The sequence below is a fragment of the Mesoplodon densirostris genome, chromosome 13 (assembly GCF_025265405.1).
Source record: "Mesoplodon densirostris isolate mMesDen1 chromosome 13, mMesDen1 primary haplotype, whole genome shotgun sequence".
Lineage (NCBI taxonomy): Eukaryota > Metazoa > Chordata > Mammalia > Artiodactyla > Ziphiidae > Mesoplodon > Mesoplodon densirostris.
In genome coordinates, this window is record NC_082673.1 from 20,467,501 (window position 1) to 20,489,320 (window position 21,820).

The 21,820-nt window shown below is 38.3% G+C and overlaps 1 protein-coding gene across 6 annotated transcripts in view; it reads left to right on the top strand.

The window, feature by feature from the left end:
- ZFHX4 (zinc finger homeobox 4) overlaps positions 1 to 21,820 on the top strand; it is a 179,686-nt gene that overhangs the window by 25,778 nt on the left and 132,088 nt on the right. For 5 of the 6 annotated variants that reach the window (XM_060116566.1, XM_060116571.1, XM_060116565.1 and 2 more), the window contains exon 3: positions 482 to 984. In XM_060116566.1, coding sequence (XP_059972549.1) covers positions 482 to 984 — 503 coding nt within the window. The remainder of the gene's footprint in view (positions 1 to 481; positions 985 to 21,820) is intronic. The other variant, XM_060116568.1, reaches the window with a different exon arrangement.

Sequence of the window (21,820 nt, forward strand, 5' to 3'; positions counted from 1 at the left end):
AAATTTTTGAAAAATATTTTAACGTCTGTGATTGTAGGTAATTAAACGAACAGTAATACCGTTACCTTACCCCAGATATTTGGCGGTAGATTGCAGGCACGCATACAGTATTAGCCAAATCTCATCAAGCTTTTAGACGAACTGCGAAATAACAATTAGTGCTCATGTAAGTTTATCTAGGTGCTTAAATTGCAAGCACGTGACTGTGTTGTTATGGTATTGATCAACTTTCCTGCCCTCGAAAATACAAATTTCAGAATGACATCATGCCCAGTAGGAGTAATTAAAGCTATCTGATGAGGGAATTTAGAAGTTGAAAGGGATGATTGTAATTGATCCTGATTCAATCCTATTATAGCTTTTTATAGTTTAAGCTCTAGAGAAAGCACATTCCTTGTCAAGACTTTATTTTACAGATTCCTTTGTGTGCGCTGTGTTTTCCAGTCTCTATTTTTCCTCTTAATTTTTTTTTTTCCTGTAGTAAATAATGAGCTGCCGCCTGAAATCCGGCTTGCCAGTGGTCAGCTAATGGGTGATGACCTGTCCCTCCTTACTGCAGGAGAGCTGTCACCTTATATCAGTGACCCAGCGCTGAAGCTATTCCAGTGTGCTGTTTGCAACAAATTCACCTCTGACAGCCTGGAGGCCCTAAGCGTGCATGTGAGCAGCGAGCGCTCCCTCCCAGAAGAGGAATGGAGGGCTGTAATTGGAGATATCTACCAGTGCAAGCTCTGTAACTACAACACTCAGCTCAAAGCCAACTTCCAGCTCCACTGCAAGACTGATAAACATATGCAGAAATATCAACTGGTGGCTCACATTAAAGACGGGGGCAAAAGCAATGAGTGGAGGCTGAAGTGCATTGCCATTGGCAACCCTGTTCACCTAAAATGTAACGCCTGTGACTACTACACCAACAGCGTGGATAAATTACGCTTGCATACCACCAATCACAGGCACGAGGCAGCCCTGAAGCTCTACAAGGTAAGCAGTGTCATCCATTTCTCTTGGCGCGGAGTACAGGAGGGAATTAACTGTTTTGGAGCTTGGACCACAAATCTGCAAGTTAAGGAAAAAAGAGAGGAAAAAAAGAAATAGAAGGGCAAGAGCCACAGTTTCTGCTTCACATTGCTAAATGCAGAGCCTGTTGAAGTAGATGGAATCGGAAAATATATTTAAAGGATTTGCCATATGTCCCTTTTACATGTATCTCCGTGGGACTGATCACTCTACTGGTTGCCCTGAAATAAAATCACTTTTCTGAGTGTTTCCATATATAAAATAATACTCTTAAACCTCTTTTATTGATTGATCAAAAACAACAACATAGCAACACTCTCAGCTAAGTATTAATAGTTTCAGGGATCAGAGGACAAAAATAGCGCTGCCTTGTGAGTGCATCGTCTTTTGTTTGGTGACAAACAAGGATGATCCAAACACTATGTTTGGTTTATGGGTTTTTTTTTTCCCTGCAAGCTCCTGGTGGTATTGAGTAAAAACCACGCACTCCCTTAGCATCAGTTGTCAGTCTCCTACTTAACTCTGTTGTTATTTTGCATGACTTTTCCCAGCTAGTAAATTTTTAAGCCACTCAGTGGGTGTGGCACAGGTAAAAATGTTCGTTGAATGGCAACTAGACTTTTAATATTACAGGGGAAAAAAAAAACTATACGGATGTAATGAACACGCGCAAGCGATGAACATCATTTGTTACGTACCCTGTCTTGACGTTTTCTGAACCCTAATTACTGGTTACTTTATTTTCTGCAGTTTGTTTACTGGATTGGCTTGATTGTCTTGGTTCATGTACAAATGTAACAGATTCATTTCTATGATGAATAACTTGGTAACTTATAAAAACTTCTTTTGTCCAGAGGATATTAAAATTCAGAAAATATTGCAAACCGTTAGTCATTGTAAGAAGCTCTAAATATGATTACAAAATCCATTTTGCAAGTGTTATCTATTGATTTATACTAGAAATCAGTGATGACTATACTATCAGGAGTCCACCAGTGATTATAATACCTATGGCTCTTCTAATGTTCTTTCCAACTATAAACAGACCACAAAAAGAGCAGATTGTGGCTATCTCGAGCAGGGGCAAGAATTATTTATTTGGGTTGGCCTGCCACTATTTGTTTGGGCTGTTTCTTGAAGTTCAACTCCTGGATTGATGTACTGAGTGCAAAAACCTAAAGTAGTGGTGTGAGATTTTGTAACGTTGTTCCTGTAATATCGGCTCTCTGTGGATCAATAATGAAAGCATTAGATTTGGGTTATACCGTTTGAGGGGAGTACAGGCCCTGACGTAAGATGGAAAACTTCTAAGTTGGTGTTATTGAAAATGTAATATAATGGATGAATTGTATTATAATTCATAGCTTTTACAGCAACAGTTGACAGCCATTCAGTTGTCAACTTTTCTTCTGCTGATACCTGAACTATTAAAACTTTGAGAACACCTAGGAGAAAAAAAAGTAAACATTAAGTTTGTATAAATAATAGATCTCGACCCTGGGAGCTATGTAGAATATTCATGAACTGTGTTTGTATTCACACAGTTCCTCTAACACTTTAAATTAACATGTTGTGAATAGAAGATATAAATGTACAAATTTTTCCATTTTATTTTTCTCATGTGGGAAGCTAAAGAAAGGTAGAGCGTTCCTGTTTATTTTCTCAGGAAAGATTATTTAATCGAATTGTTTGACGATTATTTACACGTGTATGTGGGTATTAAGTCTATCCATTCATTCCATGAGTATGGATTGACTACCCTCACTGTCTGTAGAGCAGTTTGCTAGGTGTCAGGGTTACCCTTGAATTTCCTTTTCAGAGAGAGTTGGATGTTGTCTTTGAAAGTGTAACAACCAGATGAGATAGAACTTGCTTATAGAGAGGGCCTTAAAGCAGAGAGAGCTTTAGATCCCAGAGCCAAAGGCTATATGTACTCTTACCTTAAAAACGTTATGTCATATATAAATTGACTTTTCCCCCATCTTCTTTATTTGCTTATCTCTTAAATACCCAAGTGTCCTTGTGGTGTGGTGTCTAAAAATGGTCAACAAACAAATAAAAACACACTTTGAACAAACTTACCTTGAATTAAAGGAAGATGGAAGAGATAAATATTGGAGCCATTGAAACTTGGTATTGGGCAATTGAACTATATTATTTTGCATTAGCCTTCAAGGAGCATTCATTCTTTCTAGAAGTCACTAGAAAAGTTCTTCCGGAGTAGCAGTGTGTTGAGGATGCTGTTTCTAAACTGATTTACAGGAACTGGGTGAGTCGGAACTGTGTGAGTCAGATCCAGAGGATTTTCAAGTGCAGTAATGAGGATATTAGCAAGCTTGGTCGGCTTGTGTCGGCAACATAAAATTGTTCCATAAGTAACATTAATTGCTTTTAAATGAGACCCTAACAAATTGGCCTAGGCCTGGAAAAAAATGATGGTTTGGAATATGGCGAAAATATTAAAATTAGACTTAAAATGGTGTCTGAGCTAATGACTAGATAATAATCGCCTATATAAAATTCATTTTCATTAGGAGTTTAATTTACATCATTTTGCATCGTGAATTATTCAGACTTCAAGGGAAAGTGACAAGTAGCAGTTAGAAGACAAATACAGAGCTGGGAGAAAACAACTCTTCTCCTCATTGACAGCATATTGATTCATAACACTCCAAACGTGGGGATCTGTCGGGGCAATTTGGATAGGCCACTTACCTCTTGCATGGTCAGCCTGAAGCAGTATTACCTCAAAGATGTGTGTGTCCTTATTCCAGTTTAAGGAGGTTAAAGGTTAAAGGTTAAGGGGTAGCTTAAAAGCATCATCTGCCTAGCTGCTTAACTCTAACCTGATCAATTTAATGAAAATCTGTTTTACAGATGTTGTTTTAATGGATTTGGCAGGATTTAGGCAGCTTTAACATTAGACGCATGCTAGTAAAAATTATTTCTTTATTTGACCAGAACAACACCTTTCCTTTCATGTTTAAGGTAGAAGGCTTGTGGGTTATGGTATTTTGGCAAAGAACCCAGGGGCAGAATGTGTTGATGATTTTTCCATATGGACTCAGAAAAAGAATACCTTTATGTCCATTGCTAACGATGACTGCAAAAACAAACAAAGCTGTGTTCATTTTTTGGCAGTATTCTTTACCTTAGGTTTTTTTTTTTTTTTTAAAGGAATTTTGTTATTGTTAAGAAAAGCTTACTCCTTTCTTCAGGCAAACTTCTCTGAAGCAGTAAGCACTATTAAATTTTGATCTTTTTTTCCTCTGGAAATTTTAACGATGAAGCAAAATTGGGCTAGGAAATTCAAACGATAAAATGAAACTGCAGGGCTTTCCTGGTGGCGCAGTGGTTGAGAGTCCGCCTGCCGATGCGGGGGACGCGGGTTCGTGCCCCGGTCCGGGAAGATCCCACATGCCGCGGAGCGTCTGGGCCCGTGAGCTATGGCCGCTGAGCCTGTGCGTCCGGAGCCTGTGCTCCTCAACGGGAGAGGCCACAGCAGTGAGAGGCCCGCGTACTGCAAAAGAGTTAAAAAAAAAAAAAAAGAAATTGCAGATTGACCTTAATATTCTCTTTTAATGTCTGAAAGTGTGTTTAAAGTGAGGTTAATAAGTACTGAATGCATAGATGGCTACAATCAGTGTTGCAAGGTAAAGTGTGTGTGTGTGTGTATGTATGTGTGTGTGCATCTGTATATAACGCCAACACAGTGTTCTCAGCTAAGCACTTTATTAGATTTGATTATGTTTTCCCAATTTCAAGCCTTTGCATCCTTTACAAATTTCTGTCGATTGATATTCACATAATGAATCCTCAATAAATATTTGTAAGATGAATAATGGACTAGTGCATGAACTGAGACGTATTAAAGAAACTTCTTTATTTCCAACCCTCATTAAAAAAAAAAAAAATGCACTGCAATTTGGTCTACCCCTTAAATGATCCCAATCCTTTTCTAAAGTGTCCAGTAAAAAGATGAATGAAAACCACTTAGCACTACACATTCCAAATGAGAAAGAACGAATAAGACTTTGGTAATATTTCAGATTTACAGTTTACCTTATTCTTGCCTTAGAATGACCGAGACTTTTCTGGTCAGCTGATTGGTCGACCACCATCCTGTGCAGGGCATGCAAATATGCTTTCCACACCTGTGCTTTAGCTGCTTTGATAGTATTATATTGTACTTTTAAGTGAGGTGTTCACAGCTTCGCTGGTTCAAAGTCAAAAGCTTAATTATACTAGTTTTTTTTTTTCTTCTTCCTGCATCTGCTAGTTGTGAAGGAGAATCATCTGTCTGAATTCCATAATGCTGTTTTCATATTTGGATTTCAAATTGGCTGAGGGCAGTGAATGAATCTCTTGTCTCCATGGTGAGCAAAGGACGACACATGGGACTTAATCCTAGGTAACTTTTAGTGTAACATTCCCCCAAGGAACATTTTTGGAGTTTTCTCATTATCCATGTTATGGATGAAAGAATCCGGGTTAAGAACTAAAATCAAGGTGCCGGGGAGGGTCACAGAAGAGAGTGCAAAAAACCACGCTGGGCAAAGTATGTGGCAAGGAAATAAAAAATGGAATAATTAGCTTCACCTGCTTTTTCTGCTTTTTCTTTTTTTTTAACTGGTAGGAAATAATAACCCAATCAGTTTGGAATTAACAAAGAATTACAAGCATTTTCTTTTCAATAGGCCTGAGCCCAACTCTGCAATTTAAAATCAAATATACCCAATATGTACCATTTCAATTATTGAACTGTCATTGTCCCAGTGTGATGGTAAAAGAGGTTAGGAGATTGTGTGGTACCCATATGCATAAAAGTCATTGCACAAAAGGAAACTGGAATATGTGTGTGTATCTAAAAAACCAAAACAGGTTTTTCTTAATCTTATTCTAGTCATTTGTTTAGATGAAGAAAGCTGTTTTCAGAGATAAACAAAAGTTTTTCTTTTCTGTTGCTAAACATTAACGTGAATATGGAAAATTTTGCACTTTTTGTGTCAGTTTCAGATTTCTGTTCCTTTCAAGGTTGAAATGCAGTGTGAAATTTAATTTCAGTTGCAGGATTTATTTTTTAAAAAGTAATCACAACTCAAATTATTCTGTTGTATTCTCATATAAAAAGACAAGGCAGTGGTTGAAAAAACAAGTTTCTGTAGTAGAAAAATACATGCTTGCCTAATACTTATAACTAATAAATATACACATCAAATAGAGGTCAGCTGGTTAGCTAATAGCAACTAATAAATCACTAGTGGTTTCAGATCACAATGTAATTGGCCAGCCCTACTACTATGTCTACTTCTGTTTTTAAGCTTGACATTTACTGAAGCACAGCCATGTGATGGAACACGGCTACTCCAGCACAAATATGGGCATTCTCACTATATTCACATGGCAAGAAATATATACTACAATATGAGCTGAGAACCCTCTTTGTATTCCACTAGGAAGAAATGACCAAAAACGTCTGTCTATCCAGATACATAATAGATAGATAGATACACACATATATATAGATATATTTTGATACATACCAATCCCTAGAAGGATTACTTTAGACCAGGTATTAACAACATATTACATCCATGTCAGGATATATAAAATGTTTTTTTTTTCTTTAAGATGTTGGGGGTAGGAGTTTATTAATTAATTTATTTATTTTTGCTGTGTTGGGTCTTTGTTTCTGTGCGAGGGCTTTCTCCAGTTGTGGCAAGCGGGGGCCACTCTTCATCGCGGTGCGTGGGCCTCTCACTATCGCGGCCTCTCTTGTTGCAGAGCACAGGCTCCAGATGCGCAGGCTCAGTAGTTGTGGCTCACGGGCTTTGTTGCTCCGCGGCATGTGGGATCCTCCCAGACCAGGGCTCGAACCCGTGTTCCCTGCATTAGCAGGCCAATTCTCAACCACTGCGCCACCAGGGAAGCCCCTAAAATGATTTTTTAATGTGTGAAATTGTTAACAAATCCAGAGGAAATTTAAAGAAAGCAAAGCGTGTCATTGGAATCCTCCTATTTTATTTCTGACACATCTTTCCTTAACTAGTGCTACCATCTCCCCACACATCAGGCACACACCAGTATTCTCTTCTCTTTTGCTGAAATCCTTACTGTTTTCTCATCTAGAACTTCTCTTCATGGAAGTACACCATGTTACGAGATTACCCACCTAATTCCCCAAAGAAAACGAGCATTCCTTTCATTAAGGACGAAAGAAGCCTTTTTCATAAAAGCAAAGTAGTGCATCCAAAAGTGTAAATGACTTTCAGGTCTTTCCCAAGGTGCATTTGGTTTTAAAGGAACCGCTTGACCTGGATGAATTCCTAGTGTGTGAGCGGGGACGGTGGTTACATCAGGGATGGGGTTGTGATAGGGCGGTGCCCCACCCTAAGAGCTTCCTGCATTTCCCTTCTACCAGATACACACATGCACACACACACACACACACACACACATACACACATCACACCCAACCCTCCCCTTTAGAGAAGCAGTAAAAACTCTGGCACTGCCATTCACTTCACTTCAGGACCATGTCAACTCAGACTTTGGGATTTATGTTACTGTTTTTGTATAACTTGTGCTCATTCTGTCTCATGTGAAGTGTAGGTATGGTTTAACCCAGATTAGTAAATCCCAACCTGAGGTCATTTAGGGAATGCAGACAAAGGTGTTATATCTCATAATGAACGTGCTCTCCCTGTCTGTTTCTTTGGCTTCCACGTAATCATCTCTGTCAGTGGAGCTCGTTTAAAATCACTGAAATGTTCAGATGAGTCTCAGGATGCCACGCGGTAAGGCGGCCAGAGTCATATGCTAAGCAGGCCTCGCGCTGCCGAGAGGGTCTTGGCCCAGGGTGGAGTGTGGAGGAGTTGGCATGTGCATAATGACCATGGTTCTGCTTCCAGAACATCTGGCCGGCCTGAGTTCTACTGGAAATGCTTTACCAAGTTTGCTTGGAGTCTGAGCCTCTGCTTAGGCTGAGTTCAATTAGACGTGGAGATTTTTTCATTATTCAGATAATTCAAGCCTTCAAAGGCACTTTTTCCCCCCAAATTATCAGTGTATTGCAGGAGAGCTTATGCTGATATGATTATTCAAAGGAAGAACAACGATAGAGGCACAGCCCCCAAGAACCCGTTAGGAAACCTCTTCACAGATTCTGTAACCTAGGAGGAGTATGGTGATTGATGTTCTGTTTGAACATGCCAAATAACATGCCCAAATGACATCCAAATGAATGCCCAAATGACATCCCAAGTTCTACTTCTAATAAATACAGAAACTTTCATTAAGCACTTCCTTTGGGCCAGATTTTTAAATGTCTCTGTTTATGGAGGTTGTGTCCCATTAATGAGGAAGGATACAAACCTTCTTCTCTAAGGTGATGCTTCCTAACTCACTCTGTTCTTCCAATGTGGCAGGGACATGAATCAAATTAAGGGTTGAATCCATATACTAGCCCTTAAAAGCTTCCATGCTTTTTTTCAACAATGGCTGGTCAAAAAGCTGAGTGTGACTGCTTTCTTGGGTCATCAGTAGATGTAGAACAATGTCACTTGTATGTCTTGGCTGACTCATGGCTCTCTTGCAGTGTACAACTTTGTTAGTCAGTTTCAGAGAAAGGTTATGGTGGGAATTACAGAGCAGGATAGAGCTTTTCTATTTCTTGGAATATTTATGTTGTTCTTTAAACATGAGGATGGTGCCACTGATGCATTGCCTAGAAAATGAAGAAGAGAACCACTTACTAAAGAATACAAACTGTGTCAGATTATAACTTCAGTCAATTCCCTTGTAGAACCAGGATGCTACTTTAGTTTGAGTCTTGGAGGATCTTTCTAACTTCAGTCTGCAGTACTGTCGAGAATTCTGCTTAAAGGTAAATTATTGTAATGACAGTTCTGTATTATCACAAATAACACTTACATGTGGCAACATTTCATTTCACTCGGTTTTATAATATTTTATTAACACTCTAGGTTTCCTAGCGGAAAAGTACTTTTGCAGCTTTGACTATAATACATACATATATTAAATATGTATATATAAATATAAATGTGTATTGAGACCATACTCTCAATACTTTATTGATACAGATTTTCCTAAATACTTTCTTTCATTGGAAATATTAGGAAGCATAGAATATACACTCCTCTCTCCTTGTTGCTTAAGGGATAAATGTTAGGGTTATATTTTCCGATTACTCAATTTTTAGGGAGTAGTGTGGAGGACGGTTAAGCTTGAAGAATTCTTTGTACCTGGATATCTGCTGATAAAAATTAGTGGAATGCAGTGCTGAGGATGTAAAGAAATGAGCTATTGATAAGTCCAACTGTATTGCTTAATTCGAGTTTGGGAGGAAAGCTTTACAAGTTTCACATACTGATTTTCAGTCCATGATTATGTGTCTTGTGTCAAGAAGAGCCTCATTTATAGATAGAGTTGGTAATTGACTGTCTATGTATGATTTACAAGCTATTGGAAAGAATCTCACCAAAAATATCCCTTCTTCTGATGCCAGTCTGTTGTCAGTGAAACTGTATGGATACTTGACTTATCCATTTATCACCTCTTAAAATGGCACAACTTTTTGAACAACAATTGTAAGTTAAAGCATTTTATGTGCATTATCTCATTTACTTTTCCCAACAGTTATAGGTTGTTTTTCCCATTTTGACATATGAGGAAACTGAGATTCAGAGCAAAACTCCGTGTTCAAGTCCTCACAGATAGTAAGAGCACGTGCTGGGGTTCTCACTCTGGTCTCTTTTCAACCCAAGCCTTCACCTACAGTATGAGGCTTTGCTAATGAAAACGTTTTGCTGTAATACTTGAGAACAGGAAGAACAGGGAGTGTGAAAGGAAGAGAAGGGCTGGGGGCCTCAGAGGCAAACAACCGTTTTGTCCAGGGTTAGTTATTTTGGAGCCCACCTTTATTCCTTCAAGTTACAGATTCCCTTAAAGACACTGCAGATGCAATGTAACGTAAGAGCTGGTTGGTAGGGTTTGCACCCACGATTGCAGTCAACTGGCGTGATGAACTTACACCTCTTGCGGGCATCTCCAAGCCCAAAGGATGGACTGCTGGTTCAAACTGTTACCTGATTCTTTCCTATCACAACAGAATTCTTTCCCTTTAAAGAAACATTCCTTTTGCTGGCATTTTGGGGTGTTTGGTATATTAAATAGTAAAGGACTCATAGAATATTTATCACTTCGAGTGCCTGCGCTCTCAGTGTTTGCAAGTTAAGCACCTTTGGAAGCTGCCTTAATTCATTCAGGTCACCAGGGTACTTCAGCAGTAATGTACTAAATTGTACCCTGCTGACCTGAAAGATGGAATGTGCCTCCCTAAGCATTTAACTTCCTACACAGCAACAAGTAAAGCACAGTCTACTCTCTGCCCAGGACATGAGTCTCCTCTTCCCTCTTCCTGACGTTCTTATAACTACTGGAGGAAGTCCTATTCATTTGCTACGTAACTAGCATTTTTAAAAATAATCTTGTTTTGAATCATTATTATTATTATTTTTTTTTTCGGTGCGCGGGCCTCTCACTGTTGTGGCCTCTCCCGTTGCGGAGCACAGGCTTCGGTCACGCAGGCTCAGCGGCCATGGCTCACGGGCCCAGCTGCCGGGGCACGAACCCGCGTCCCCTGCATCGGCAGGCGGACTCTCAACCACTGCACCACCAGGGAAGCCCTATTATATTTTTAACTTGTATCTTTTACTTCTGACTTTGATTCATTTCGTTCCAAGCTTCCAGGAATTTTCTTCCCACCGTAGGTTTCTAATGCACTCCCTTCCTCTCTCTCCTCCTCGAAATTTTGCTAATGATTCCAAGGAACCGACCCACGTCTTTTTAGAACTATTGACGTGGTCTTCCCTTAGAGATGCTTGCGGAAAGCTTGCCTTCCTGAATCTGGCTACCGATCCTGCAAAAAATTCTCAGTCATTGACACCGCGGCAGTTGACCGTACTCATTAATGAAATATTCTTTTAATGGAAAGGAAGAATAGTCTTAGTTTTGAAGTGACCGAACTGTTAGGAGAGAAGCTCCCAATACCAAAGCTGGTGTGTGTAAAGGATGCAAGGACATTTGGATAATTATGATGGGCAGTATCTTTTAAAGGCTTTAAATATTTCTAGCTATTTATTTGGCAGACCTGAAAATAATACTAGCCTATGTCCTTAGAGCCTGAAGTCATTCATTGTTCAGTTGTGGGAAATCAGGTAGCAAGTCTGATTGCCATCACCTCTGGAAGAGTGTCAGTTTACAAAGCATCTCCTTTAAACTCAATATATATTCAGCACTTACCCCTAAGTAACGGGGCAAGTGACTTAGAATGATTCCCCAATTGACACCAAATAAATAGTGTTGTTTTTTAAAATAAGATTAACATGCTAAAATGGAAAATATGTAAACAGCAGAATATACCTTTCAGAATTTATTTCATTTGGTGAATTGATATTACACAAACTTTGGAAGGGAGAAAACGCTCTCCTACTTACTATGAGATACTATCACTGCTTTTTAAACAGAGGCCCCTCAATGTCTTTTGAGAAAGAATTTGACTAAAAGCAAGTTCTGGTTTAATTTATTTGTTTTGGTTTATTATAATTTTTATTAGCAAATTAAGTAATTTTAAAAAGCCTATTTGGATGGAACCATCGTACCAAGTTTTTCCATCATGGGTATTTCCTGAGAAGATACTCCCCAGGCTCATAATCAAATTCCTTAAAAATAGATCCAAAGAGAATTCATAAGTAACTTTTTTTCCCCAGAGAAATAGAGTCTTTGGCTCTGTTAATTTCTTAAATATTAGAAAAACTAAGATGGGTTTTATGAAGAATTCTTTAGTTTTTAGAGTATTCATTCTTAACATGGCAATAGAATTACCATCTTTAAGCCAAAAATGCAAAAATTTCCTATTGCTTAATTGTGTCGACATTTACTTAGATGTATGTTTCAAAATAGACTCTCAGGTATAATATTTACTTATAAGTTCCTGTAGCATGTACTAGGTCATTTTATTTCTTCCTGTAGAACTGTGGCTACCCCTTTAAAAGTAATGATTTCATAACTTATTGGAAAAGCACTGATACAGAAGTACATCGAAATTGATTTTTTTTAAAGTCTGTGAACACTGTTCTAAAAAGTGAACCATTTAATTCTTTATCAGTGGGTATAGAAGAATGTGGATACATTCAGTTCTCACGTGTTTGGTGATTATAAAGTCAAAATGCCAGTACTCCAGTGATGTTTTCAGTATGTATCCAAGGAGACCTACCTATACCTATTTTGCTCAAACCCTGAAACAAGTTGCATGCTCGTGCATGTGTGTGTGTGTGTGTGTATGTGAGAGAGAGAAATGAGTGAGAATACAGTATACAAAGACTTATTTTAAAAATTTGTTGAAGATTATGAGTTAAGAATTAATTCCTACTTATTTTGTTTTAAAGTAGAACTCAGAAATTTCTTCCTGCAAATTGTAACTGTTCTCAGTCCTTAGAGGTAATAAACCTTTGACGATGTTGTGCAAGACTCGTCCACAAGCCCTGAAATCAGTTCTGTATGTACACATAACTAATCAAAGGTTCAGAGAACAGGTTATGATTTGGTAAAAGTGATGGGTGCTCCAGAAAGTAAATGGCCTCACCAACTGGGGCAGCACATTTAGCCTTGTTTCACCTTATAGAAGGCAGGTCCTAGTCCCACCATTGGAGCAGGTATGTTTTTACAAAGGCTTGAGCACTAAGTCCTTTGAAAAGTTATATTTTAAAGCAAAGAGTTTCTCAAATTAATACCTATCTAATTAGTACTCTACTCTTTTCTTTGCCTTAAAGTCACAACAGATACAAGACACTTAGACTCAAAAGTATCCTTGAAATTCAGGGACTTAGGTAATCAGAACAAATATCTTCTTAAATTGACCAACTGTCAATGTCCATGGGGGAAAATGATGAAATAAGACAGCAATCTCAATAATTAAGCATGAAATTATTGAGGAAAATGTGAGTAAACATCTCAAGAAATCAGTTCTAAAATAGAAAAGGGAGGAACTAAAAGAACTAAAGTACAAAACCTACCATGTGGGCAGTGCAATGAAAGTTGAGGCCATTGTATTCTGGTTTCTTGCTGCTTTTTTTTTTTAATCTGCAACAGCTTTGTTGAGATATAATTCATGTACCATGAAATTCACCCATTTAAAGCATCTAATTAAATGTTTTTTAGAATAGTCACAGAATTATGCAATCATCACCACAATTGATTTCAGAACATTTTCAACACTCCAAAAAGAAATCCTGTGCCATTTATCCCTCCACCCTCAATAATCCCAACCTCCCCTTTCCTGGTTCTAGGAAGATACTAATTGCCTTCTGTCTATATAGACTTGTTTATTCTCAACATTTCATATAAATGGAATCATACTATGTATGGTCCTTTGTGACTGGCTTCTTTCACTGAGCATGTTTTCAAGATTCATCCATGTTGTAGCATGAATCAGTACTTCATACTTTTTTATTATGGAATTTCCATTGCATGGATAAACTACATTTATTTATCTTCTCATCAGTTGATGGGCATTTGAGTTGTTTCCACGTTTTGGCTATTATGAATAATGGTGCTAAGAACATTTGTGGATAGGTTTATGTGTGGACATGTGTTTTCATTCTCTTAGGTTTATACCTAGAAGTGGAATTCCCAAAAGAGCAATCACTGATATTAACTGGACTCAGTACTGCTGATCACTTCTTATTTATACCTGATCAGCTTCTTTTCCCTTTCCCTTTAAAAAATATTACACATGTTTATCACTCTTCTGATGCTCTTTATTCATCTTCTGCTCCATGGCCAACAAGTGCAGTGAGAAAAATTTGAACATTTATTGAGCACTTACTAGGTGGCAGGTAATCTTCTAAGTTCTTTAAATATATTAACTCATTTCATTCTAACTGCAAACCTATTAAGTAGGCATTATTATTATACCCATTTTGAAGATGAAGAAACTAAGGTGATGAAAGCTTAATTAATTTATCCAAGGTCACATAGCTGGTAACAGTGCCAGCTGAGTCAGGATTTATACTTGGATTGACTGGTTCCAGCACCCACCATCTTAAAGAGGACACTTTGTCCCAGTGAAGATACATTGAGAAAGATGTCTGGAAAGGAAGGCCTTATTTGTGGCATGTAAGAGTATAACTGTAATAGCTGATCTTTGGGAAGGACATCCTCTGAGAGGGAAAGAAAAGAAGTAATGATGAGATGGATAGAGATTTAGAGACTTTGGGAGGGGGGAGTGGGACTGCCAAATTAGAAAAATCACTGATAACATTACATAGTTTTTAGTTCTTTTTTATGTCAGAATGTAAACCATTATTTGGTTTATACAATGTTCTTTGAAAAACGTTGATGAACTGAATTCTCCATATCGAATGAAAAATTGGTATATTTTATGATAATTACTGAAACACATTTTGTTAGATTGGTGTGTTAGTAACACACAAGAGCTTGTTTGTCCTCATTTCACTGTGCTAGTGAATAAAACAGACACAGAGGGTATATGAAGCAGTTCCTGTCCTCAAGAAGCTCTGCAGGTTTTCGAAGAAACTATACAATGCGTTTTATCTGCGCTTTATTTTCCCTTGTGAATTGTCCGTAACAGCTTTTCTGAATTCCAGAAGTTTGTAGGGACATTTTTAGTCCTCTATATAACACATTTAAACAATGTTTACTCCTTTGTGTCATCCAGAAAGTTAATATTTAGATTTCCTGCGGTATTTATGGAAGAAATTAGATTCCTGCCTTGCAGAACTTTGATAAAGTGGCTGTTTGTTTCCACACAAGATGTCCCATTGTTAAAAAATAATGCGAAAAATAATGCACAGTAACAGTATCATTTAAATTTTCTCTCCCTCTTGCCTCCCACTCCCCGCCTATGTGATGCTTTGTGAGTATGATTTTTATGTTTTCAGGGTAGTAAAGATGTGGATAAAGTGAAATATTACTCGGTGCTTTTTTTTGTGTGTGTCAACTAGAAAGATTCTTTTTCTTTTTTTAGATGAAAAAACAAAAATAGACTTGTTTCTAATAGCTAATCTAATTAATCAGTGGTAAATGGTCTTGATATTTTATCTGCAGATATTTCAGGAATCATCCTATTTTATTCAAACACTTACAAATGACCCTGACGTTTTCAGTTTCCAGAGACCTCCTGCTTACATGGGTAGGGTAAGGTCAGGGCTTGGGCTGCCAGTGTTCCTACTGTTAGAACATAACATTGCATAATTTCTCCTTTCTGTTTTACTCTGAAAAAAGTTTTTAAGGAAAATTTACACAAGGAAATATGATAAGCTCTCATATTGTCTCAGGCTAAAAGATTCCCTAGAGCTGCTTTCTTGAGTCTGAAACATAGTGAGACTGAAAGATTGGATGACTATTTCGGCACTTACATCCAGGAACACAGATGAGCTTAATAAGCCTTGACAAGGTGGGTATCACTTTTGATGCCCTCTCATTATTAGTATATTGGGGGTGGGGTGCGGTGGGAGAGTGTGGGGTGATGTCTCAGAGAAAGGCAGTGGAAGATATGCCCATCCATCTGCCTGCAGCCCTCTGTAGCTCAAGAAAAGTTTAAAAGAGTTAGGCATTTTCTGTCTTGAAGCATCCAGATGACTTTCTCACTCTTTATATGGTTTTTGGCAAGCATTTCTGTGCCTTAGTTAATATATTAGTAAATGGAGAAAAAAACAGTCCAGTGAGTTCTAGAGATCTTAATTAAGGTACAGAAATAGCTTTGAAAATGCATTCTGAGATGAAAGCTTTTCTTATATGTGGAAAATATTACTCGTGTCTTGTCAGCACATCTACTAAATTGGCATTGCTTTTTGTATTTGGAGATAACTTCTGCTTTTCTTATTATTGGTAAGACACTTCCCTTTTTAATTTCTGTGAGTGTACTTGGTTACACTACTATATCTAGGACTTGTCTGTCATTTCCTGAAAAGCCATTCTTAACTTTCGTTCTCCAACTGGCCTTCAATTGAAACTCGCTTCGAAGAGGAATGTAGCTATATTATACTCATCAATTTAAATATGGGTAAATATAGCTCAGAGAAAGTAACTATTTGTATATCCTTTTATGTGCTTTAAATTCAATATCCATTCTTTCGTAGAAGTTTGCCCACAGAAAAGGAACTGTGTATGACACTTTTAAATACCACTTTTGAAATCTGCCAAGTGTGAATTTGCAAATATGTAGTAGTAAGTGGAGCTCACACAGCTGAAAAATGAATGTTTAAAGCTTCTGTATCTGGCATTAATTTGCTTCTGCCTTTTGGCTGCTGCCACAATTTTTTCATCTGTAAAATGGGTACTGAGTTACCATTATGATTAGAAAGTCAGCATTAACTTAACGGTCGTTGAGATCTGGTCTACACGTAATCACATCTGTCATTCTTAGAGCTGAATTTATTCTGAGCTTTAACAAGTATTTCATCTTAAATTGCTGAGGTAGTTGCACGTATTTATCAGGTTTCAGATTTTCCATTGTTTTGTTTAATCTTCAGGTATATGTTTATGTATTTTTCTTGGAAACAGGAAGCAGGGTAATAATTGTATATAGAGAAATAACTAAACCACCTCTCTGAATCCCTTCTTCTTTATTTACTTATTTGACTAATCATGTCACTTAATCTTTTGAGAGCCCATTCTGTCGGCCCCTGTGCTGGGGAATGAGGATATGGCATCAAACAAAACAGATACAGGCCTTGCTCTGGTAGAGCTTACAGTTTAGTGGAGGAGACAAGCATTAAACACAGAATCACATATGAGGCAAAGAAACAATTATTTACCTTTGTGAACAAATAATATAAATAGTTGTTTTTGATCTGGCACGTTTATTTGTGTCATTAGTGGATAGGTATTTGTGTAAATCAACCTCTTCCTCTGCTCTTGAAAGAAAGTGAAGAATTTGAATAAGAGCCTGTATTGAGGTATTTAGAAACGTAGCCGGGGCTGAACTGAATTGACTTCGCTAGATATCGGCTGTCCTGTAGAAAAAGGCATTTATTTACCAGTGAGATTTGATCAGAGTGCAAGCACATTTGAACTTGTTGGGGGTGGGGGTAGTCAGGAAACGTTTTTGTGAAAAGACATTTTGGAAACGGCTGCATATCCAGTTGACGGATTTGTGCAGAACGTGTGTGGAAGGCTGAATGAACTAAAGGTGAACATGAGATTCCCTGTAGGGACTTTCAAAACACACTGATGCCAAGGCCACCACCTCTGTGGGGGGGGGGGCGGTGCAACCCGGAATCTCTTCATTTAAATGGATGATCCTGATCATCAGTCGGATTTGAGGATCACTGGACTAGTGGGCTGTGAAAGTCACCGTCGATCTGAAGACTCCTGAAACGGTGGTGACCGTGTAGGGTGTACTGAGCTGGGCTGCATTAGCATCTGTACCTCCTTGTTCAGAAGAGGAAGCCGTGTCTTCCTCTGTCCCTTGTGTTCTCTCCATTCACGGACTAAGACTTTGCTAGAGTCTGTCAGTCCTGCATACTCTGTCTGAGGAAGTCGTGGAAGGCATAACCCTCTGTCTTGCTCCTAGTTTTGCCCCTAAGGACAAAAGTGTGACCTGTTTTGATATACAAAAAAAAAAAAAAAAAAAGGCATTTCAGTAGGAAAAATGGCAAACCTTTATAAAGAAAACCTTTCTGCACCAAACAGCTGTTTTTTTGCTGAAAGTCTGGCACTTTAGTGAACTGTCGGGCCAAGAAACTACTCTCTCAGCCCAGATGTCGGTTAAAAAAAAAAAAAAAATCTAAGGCCCCTGGATTGAATTTTGGAGGAATATCTTTGCTGGTAAATTTTTGGAATCATGTGTTGCCTCATCATAGTTGCAGAAATCCACTCTCCTCATACACAAAGATATCCCCAGGCAGCAGATATATAGTCTGTTTTCTGAACAGGAATCTTATAGGTCTCAGGAGAGTCAGCTTCCACAGGCTTGCTGGGTTGTACGTTCATTTGTAGCTCTCTGTAATGATTCTGCAATTTCTCATTTTCTTGATATTCTAGGAAGGCAGATCCTGAGGTTTGTTTTTTGGAGTTTTGCATATTCTCTTTTTTTTTCTCGCCATAGATGTGGATATAAGTGTATGTGTGTGGGTTGTGTGTGAGGTGTGTGTGTGTGTGTGTGTGTAGGTATAGATGTGTGTGTGTATGTTTGTATATCACTTTATCTTGTTTATGAGAGAGAACCATGTATTGTATCATCTATAATTTGACAATTTTCTTTTAAAGATACCTGTATTTTTCATTCTCCCAAATATAGCATCTAATACAGATGCACTGGCAGCTACAATGACAACCAATGCTAAAAAGAAGCAAGTAAATACAGTGATCAATTTCACAAGCAACAGAAACTATATTGTCAGAACACAGAACCCTAGAAAAGTTATTGTATTTAACCACTTGCATGTTAAAGACTAGATCTTTGTTTATTTCATAAAGAAATACCTTTTTTTTTTGTAGATCAACTTGAAATAATCAGTTCTGTGCTGACCCCTGATCTACTGTAAAATGTCAATGCCAAACTGTATCTGAGTCCCACTGGCCATATAGCCTGTGTCCCACAAAAGACCCAGATAAAACAATCCCTCTTCCCACCAACTGAAAGAGCAAGCTAATGAAATAACTGAGTTATTTGCTTAAAAACAATCAAACCAATCATTTCAAGATCTTTCTATTAATTTGATTGGCTAGATCAGTTACTTGAGTCCAGCTGATGCATGTAGATCAGTGCAGAATAGAAGTTTCCTGCCCTGACTGGGCTGAGCCTCTGGCATTTTGTTATCTAAGAATGACATTCCGTGAGCATGTGTAAGTGTATATAAACCTTTGGAGGTTGGTGCTCAAGTAAAAGACATAGGACAGTGTTAGACGTTTGTGTGACCTAGAGCGTTTTGCTCTACGATTACGGACATCTCATCTGCCTGTGCCAGTATGAATGCAAGGACATTTCATAGTCATAATCTGTTAATACCAGTTAGCAGTGTCACAAATTAAAGCATTAGTGGATTTGTGTTGCTTGAGGAAGCAACTGATATAAAATGCCAGGAGGTTGGAGGAGTGGGGTAGTTGATTGTAACATAATTCTACGTACCATGGGGTCTCCATGCAGGTGGTGTGAAGCCTCGGAGTATACCTTCACAGGGAGATCAAATGAATAGTCCAGTGGGCAAAAGACATATCGTTAAGATGCATTAGTCCAGATACATCCCCAAGGGAAAAAATGCTGGTGACTAGAAGACAACAAAAAGCAAAAGAAGATATCCTTTTATTCACAGAAAAAGAAAGATTTTACTATGTAAAAAAAAAACAAACAGGGCTTCCCTGGTGGCGCAGTGGTTGAGAGTCCGCCTGCCGATGCAGGGGACACAGGTTCGTGCCCCGGTCCGCGAAGATCCCACATGCCGCGGAGCGGCTGGGCCCGTGAACCATGGCCGCTGAGCCTGCACGTCCGGAGCCTGTGCTCCGCAACGGGAGAGGCCACAACAGTAAGAGGCCAGCGTACCACAAAAAAAAAAAAAAAAAAAAAAAAAACGAAAAAAACAAACAAACCAAAAAGCTGTTCATTGTAGAGACAAAAAATTCTTCCCAGCATTTGAAGAAGTGCATTTTCTTTTTTTAAACTGAAGTATAGTTGATTTACAATGTTGTGTTAATTTCTGCTGTATAGCAAAGTGATTGCTATACATATGTATACATTCTTTTTTATGTTCTTTTCCATTATGGTTTATCACAGGTTATGGAAGATAGTGCACTGTGCTATACAGTAAGACCCTGTTGTTTCTCCATCCTGTATGTAATAGTTTGCATCTGCTAATCCCAAACCCCCAATCCATCCCTCCCCGACCCACCCTGCCCCAGAAGAAGTACGTTTTCTACATTTGCATCATTTGGGGCTTCTACTCACTTAAATAAAAACTTAATGATGGTTTTCAAAATATATTTTTACAGGAAATGTTAATACTCCTGTGACAGAGATTTTGACCAAATCATTAATGTTGATACCATCATGAAGGACACATAACTCTCTTATCAAGAGAGCTGTAACCTGGGAATATGGAAATAATTGCATAAATTATGGAAAGAATATTAGATTAAATTTCCTCTTTAACTTTAGTAGTGGTTTGAAAGAGTAATGCATTTATTACTGTAGCACATTTTGTATTTGCCTAGGCATTTAAATGATTTTTCATATTTCTCCCTTTTTAGCCTAGGTTATGGATATATTCTGAGAGAAAGTTAGAGGGACTAACAATTACAGAGAATGAGAACCCGTGGTTAAAATTATATGCACATTGAACTACAATGAGGGTATTAAAAGTATTTCATCCCATTTGTAAAATATCTTCCGTGACTATGAAAGGGCAGTATTTTTCCAATTATATCTGCTTTAGCCTGCTACTGGATTACCTTATAAGAACTCTTATAAAGCAAAGAGTCCCAAAATAATTGAAAGTGGAAGGACAGATAAGCTGGGCATATAAAGGCCCTGAGCAAACTTCTCTCAATAGCATTTGCAGGACAGGAAAAAAAAAAAAAAAAAAAAGTTTTTCTTAACTCCTGCTCAGGCCCAGGTGACCACTTTAAGCCTTAGCATCTGGATGCTTCTTATTGACAGAGAGTGCCTACTGCATAATTTCTAGCTCAATTCTCCAGTGTCTGGAAGATTGCATTTTCACTCTCCCCAATATTAATAACCAGATTCGATCTGAGGCCTTTCCAAGGTCAGGTGGACGGGCCAGGTGAACCTGTTTGTCTCTGTGCAGCAACTGTGACATCTACTCAGAGTGACAGGTGTTAACCTTCAGGCCACCGAAAGGAGCCTCTTCCTGCTGGGAACAAAGAACCCCAGGGGCTGTGGCTGCCTACTCCTCCTAACACCCACCCCTGTGCTCATAATATTTTCCCACATGATACACTGTTGAAGGAATGCATTTCAGAAGAGGTAAATGATTAAAATCAGCGCAATAAAAGCAATAATATCTATTTGCATTCTTGTTCAGAACTTTGATTCAGATTTGACAGTGTTTTATGTGGATTGACTTTGCATGGCTTTTCCTTTTTTAGGTGAACGATGCAGCCATGCTAGAGCCTGGTATGGTTATTCCTGAAATGCCCCTCGGTTTTGCAAGTAAATTAGTACAGAAGCTCTAGAGTACGGGGTAAGACATATTTTAGAAACCAGATAAACAACTCTGGAAGCTCCAGAATTTGTAGTATTCTACTATGAAACATATCAAATAAACTCTATTGGTAAAAAAAAAAAAAAATCTTGCCTCTTTCTGAGTAAAAATTCCTAAGAAGCTATTTGATTCCTAATTGATTTTCTACATCAGTTGTTCATTGAATAGATAAGTAGTGCCTGTGATATTTGATTACAGAGCAAGGCACCCATTTAACCTTCTGTTCTTTCCAGGCCAGGATTTCAAATACAATAGAATGTTCCTCCCCGAGGCTCAGCAGGATTAGACAGCTAGCAGTAATCCCTGATACGCTGAAATAGACCTGATAGAACTTCACCTCGCTTGTTTAGGATTACGGTCATGAATTCGGCTCACCAGCAGCATTAACCCTTTGCGGACTTGGGCTGGGCTGCTCTATCAGTAAATAATCAGAAACCTATTAATAAATTCTAAGCAGTTACATCTTACTTCTTTTTTTTTTTTTTGCTGTACGCGGGCCTCTCACTGTTGTGGCCTCTCCCGTTGCGGAGCACAGG